This window comes from Bos grunniens, chromosome 10 (genome assembly GCF_055505025.1).
Source record: "Bos grunniens cultivar Pamir isolate PY7600 chromosome 10, Bosgru_T2T1.0, whole genome shotgun sequence".
In the NCBI taxonomy this organism is placed as follows: Eukaryota; Metazoa; Chordata; class Mammalia; order Artiodactyla; family Bovidae; genus Bos; species Bos grunniens.
Window position 1 is genome coordinate 75,363,641 of NC_141174.1, and position 5,061 is coordinate 75,368,701.

The following is a 5,061-nucleotide window of genomic DNA, read 5'->3' on the forward strand; positions in this document are numbered from 1 at the left end:
CCCTTTCCTACAGGGTTGCTCAGCTGAAATGACTTAAAATTTGAGTTATTTGCAGCCTCTCTTCACTCCCTACACGATGCATAAAAAAGTCCATGTGCAACAGAAGAAAATAAGACCAACACACAGAGAAAAAAATAGTCAATAGAGAAGGAGGAGAGAAAGAAACAGACCAAGGAGCAAGACAAATGGAGTGAATGAGAGATAAAAACCCAAAAGTGTGCAAGTAAATGACTCCCTGGAGTCTGTGAGGCTGGATCCACTATTAGACATCCCAGTACCCTGAGTCAATAAGTTCCTTTAAAAAATATTAAAAGAGTTTTTGCATTGTGGTAAAAATCTATGTATATAAACATACATCTCACCAGTTCTAAGTACAGCTCAGTAATAAGTATATTCAAGTTGTTGTACAATAAATCTATAGATCTTTTCCTCTTAAACAACAGAAACTTTTCAATTCTTTGTTTTAGTTACTTTAAGCTTTTTTTGATTGGATTCCTGACACATGTAGTTCAAAGAGTTCAGATTAATAACGTGAAAAAGTATAAGTATATATATATAAAAAAAAAGTTAAGATAATTTTTTTAAAAAAGAGCTTCCCAGGTGGCTCAATGGTAAAAGAATCTGCCTGCCAATGCAGCAGATGTAGGAAACGAGGATTTGATCCTTGGGCTGGGAAGATCCCCTGGAGGAGGAATGACAACCTGCTCCAGTGTTCTTGCCTGGGAAATCCCGTGGACAAAGGAGACTGGTGGGCTACAGTCCAGGGGGTCACAAAAGAGTAGGACATAGCTTAGTGACTAAACAACAAAATAAATGGATATACAGGTATTAGTTTCCCAAGGATCCAAAAATGGACTCAACAATGAATAAATGATATAAGGGCAATGGCAATAAAGAGAAAAGGCAAAGAAATTATCAAGTAAGATAAGATATAAAGTAAATAACGACTGCTTGTAAGACCAAAGGAATGTTGATAAACTATATAAGAATCTATAAAAATCAGAGTTATTTGCAGTACATCCTTGAGAATAAGCCTTAGTTCCTCTTTGTTGAAATGGGTATTTCATTTGAAGAATTCAAATCCTTCATTTCTTTATAAGAGAATATAGTCATATACAAAGCATTTTCCAAACTTAAATTTAGCTTGGAATTCATTCAAATGCAACAGGAATAGTCATGCCAGGAGAAGGAATAGGAAGAACCTGGCTAGTCACATGTGGAAATAAAGTATTTGTAAGAACATAGGGATTAGATGAACTGGAACATAGTATGGAAAAGAGTCAAAAGGTAAACCTTGTGATGCCCAGCCAACACTATGCAGATAGAACTCCTGACCTAAGGATCTTATTTTTCCAGTGTGATGGTAGGCATATCCTAGTGTGGGGACATAGTCATTAAATACCAAAATCTGATATGATTAAATATTTGTATAATCCAGCTAACTCTTCTTGCTCTGATTCCCTGCTCATTAATGTTTATATCACTGTTTAACTTCCTAGAAAATTGCCTACAGTTGTGAGTTACATTTATGTGGAAGTTCAGGCCACTTAACTGATTTTTCTATGACAAATTAATAAATAGGCATCTTGATGTATATATTTCCATGTAGTATTGCTTTATAAGTGTCAGTTGGCAATCCTTTATATAACCCACTCTGACACTGAAGAGAAAATTTTGAAGTTTCGGTTCAGTTCAGTTGCTCAGTAGTGTCTGACTCTTTGGGATTCCATGGACTGCAGCACACCAGACTTCCCTGTCCATCACCAGCTCCCAAGCTTGCTCAATCTCATGTCCATTGAGTCTGTGATGCCATCCAACCATCTCATCCTCTGTCTAGAAGTCTGCTGCTGCTGCTGTTGCTGCTGCTAAGTCGCTTCAGTCATGTCCAACTCTGCGACCCCATAGACAGCAGCCCAGCAGGCTCCATCATCCCTGGGATTCTCCAGGCAAGAACACTGGAGTGGGTTGCCATTTCCTTCTCCAAGGCATGAAAGTGAAAGTGAAGTCGCTCAGTTGTGTCTGACTCTTAGTGACCCCATGGACTGTCTAGAAGTCCAGACCATAGTAAATCCATCAGATAATGTCTCCTGAGAAACAAGCAATTGGCCGTCTCCAGAAGATACTTTTTACCACACCATATACTTCCTCCAACCATAGTCAGTGACATGGTTTCTCAGTTAACATTTGTAAAAGAATCATATTATTTTGATCTGGGTCATCTGAATGTGAATACAGTACTTGGAATCTCCCAATATTAATAATAGAAGTATAATATCACTCCAACTCAGTAAAGAGACTTTATAATACTTTGGGCATTTAAGAAATCCTTCTGTAAATAATAAATTGACTGCATACTTTCTTCATTGCCACTTTCATTTCTTTGTTCCTCAATGTATAGATGACTGAATTTAAAAAAGGGGTGAGAACTGCATCAAAAACAACAAGGAATTTGTCTAGGTGTGACATGGAGTGAGGCCAGATGTAAACAAAGATGCAAGGACCGAAGAACAAAATCACCACCATGACGTGAGTTGACAAAGTGGAGAGGGCCTTAGATGAGCTACCGGAAGAGTGTTTCCGAACAGTGATGAGGATAAAAATGTAGGAGACAATCAATATGAAGAACGATCCTAGGGATATAAATCCACTGTTGGCTGTGACCATGGACTCTAGTCTGAAGGTGTCTGTGCAGGCAAGTTTGATGAACCGAGGAAAGTCACAGTAAAAGCTATCAATTATATTAGGGCCACAGATTGGCAATTTTACAACAAAACCCAGTTGAACCACAGAGTGAATAAAGCCAATTATCCATGCAGCCACAAGAAGCAGAAGACACATTTTTCTGCTCATAATAGTGAAATAGTGGAGAGGCTTACATATGGCAACATATCTGTCAAAGGCCATGGCTATAAGAAGCACCATCTCCACACCACCAATGATATGGATGAAGAAGATTTGTGCGATGCAGCCTCCAAAGGAGATGACTTTATGTTTTCTAAAAATGTCATAAATCATCTTGGGAGAAATTACAGAAGACACTCCCAGGTCGGTAATGGAGAGGTTGGCTAACAGAAAGTACATGGGGGAGTGTAAGTGAGGGTTCCTCATCACAGTGAGAAAAATGAGGGAGTTTCCTAGCATGCTGGCCATGTAAAAGACGGAAGAGAACATGAAGAGAAGAAGTTGAATCTCCCAAGAGTTGGTGAGTCCCAGGAACACAAACTCTGACACCATGGAGTGATTCATTCCATGAACTGATTTATCAGTTAGAATGTTGAAAAGGAAACTAAAGAAAAAGAAAAGGAAACTAAAATATTAATAATTTTTATATTATTAATATAATGAGTTATTCAAGGATATTCACACTCCAAAGACTACATATCTCCTCACTTCCTTCTCAGGACCATATAATTACTAAACAGCATTTTTCCTGTGGTCATCTAAAGTAGTTGAGTCACTTCAATGTGCAATGTCCCTTTTACCACAGCCTCGAGGGCTACTCATCTATAAATAAGAGAATAGAACAAACAGGCTAACATAGTAGATGTCCATGGCCAGACTTGGAGGGTTAGGGATGGTGGTACAGTGCACTGCAAAGAGAAAAAGAAGAGGTGGAGATGGCCTTTTCCAGAACACACATATTCCATTTTTAAATTGTTCATAAAGCAGTCCTTCAGCCATTCAAGTTGTGTCATTTCTTAACCTCATCTCATCTCTGGCACATAATATGTGTCTTGAATCCTTTTATGTCACTACCTACAACTATATTTGTCATTCACAAAAATCACCTCAGATATGCAGATGACACCACCCTTATGTCAGAAAGTGAAGAGGAACTAAAGAGTTTCTTGATGAAGATGAAAGAGGTGAGTGAAAAAACTGGCTTAAAACTCAACATCCAAAAAATGAAGATCATGGCACCTGGCCCCATCACTTCGTGGCAAATAGATGGGGAAACAATGGAAACAGTGACAGACTTTATTTTTTTGGGCTCCAAAATCACTGCAGATGGGAACTGCAGCCATGAAATCAAAAGACACTTGCTCCTTGAAAGGAAAGTTATGACCAACCTAAACTGCATATTAAAAACAGAGACATTACTTTGTTGACAAAGATCTGTCTAGTCAACTATGGTTTTTCCAGCAGTCATGTATGGATATGAGAGTTGGACTATAAAGAAAGCTGAGTGCCAAAGACTTGATGCTTTTGAACTGTGGTGTTGGGTAAGACTTTTGAGAGGCCCTTGGACTGCAAGGAGATCCAGGCAGTCCATACTAAAGGAAATCATCTACTCAATGGACTTGAGTTTGAGCAAGCTCCGGGAGTTGGTGATGGACAGAGAAGCCTGGTGTGTTGCAGTCCATGGGGTCGCAAAGACTCAAACATGACTGAGTGTCTGGACTGAATTGAAGATCATGGCATCTGGTCCCATCAGTTTAGTTCAGGCTCTTAGTCATGTCCAACTCTTTGTGACCCCATGAACCACACATGTCAGGCCTCCCTGTCTATCACCAACTCCCTGAGTTACCCAAACCCATGTCCACTGAGTTGGTGATGCCATCCAACCATCTCATCCTCTGTCATCTCCTTCTCCTCCTGCCCCCAGTCCCTACCAGCATCAGGGTCTTTTCCAGTGAGTCAGCTCTTCGCATGAGGTGGCCAAAGTATTGGAGTTTCAGCTTCAACATCAGTCCTTCCAATGAACACCCAGGACTGATCTCCTTTAGGGTGGACTGGTTGGATCTCCTTGCAGTCCAAGGGACTCTCAAGAGTATTCTCCAACATCACAGTTTAAAAGCATCAATTCTTCTGTGCTCAGCTTCCTTTACTGTCCAACTCTCACATCCATACATGACTACTGGAAAAACCATAGCTTTGACTATATGGACCTTTGTTGACAAAGTAATATCTCTGCTTTTTAATGTGCTATCTAGGTTGGTCATAACTTTCCTTCCAAGGAGTAAGCGTCTTTTAATTTCATGGCTGCAGTCACCATCTGCAGTGATTTTGGCACCCAGAAAAATAAAGTCTGACACTGTTTCCACTGCTTCCCCATCTATT

General features: G+C 39.7%; 1 protein-coding gene across 1 annotated transcript; it reads right to left on the bottom strand.

The window, feature by feature from the left end:
- Positions 1 to 2,316: 2,316 nt before the first annotated feature.
- LOC147364856 (olfactory receptor 4F3/4F16/4F29-like) lies at positions 2,317 to 3,264 on the bottom strand. Its single transcript, XM_086318839.1, has one exon. The coding sequence runs from the start codon at positions 3,244 to 3,246 to the stop codon at positions 2,317 to 2,319; it is 930 nt and encodes a 309-aa protein (XP_086174965.1). The 5' UTR covers positions 3,247 to 3,264.
- Positions 3,265 to 5,061: the final 1,797 nt, after the last annotated feature.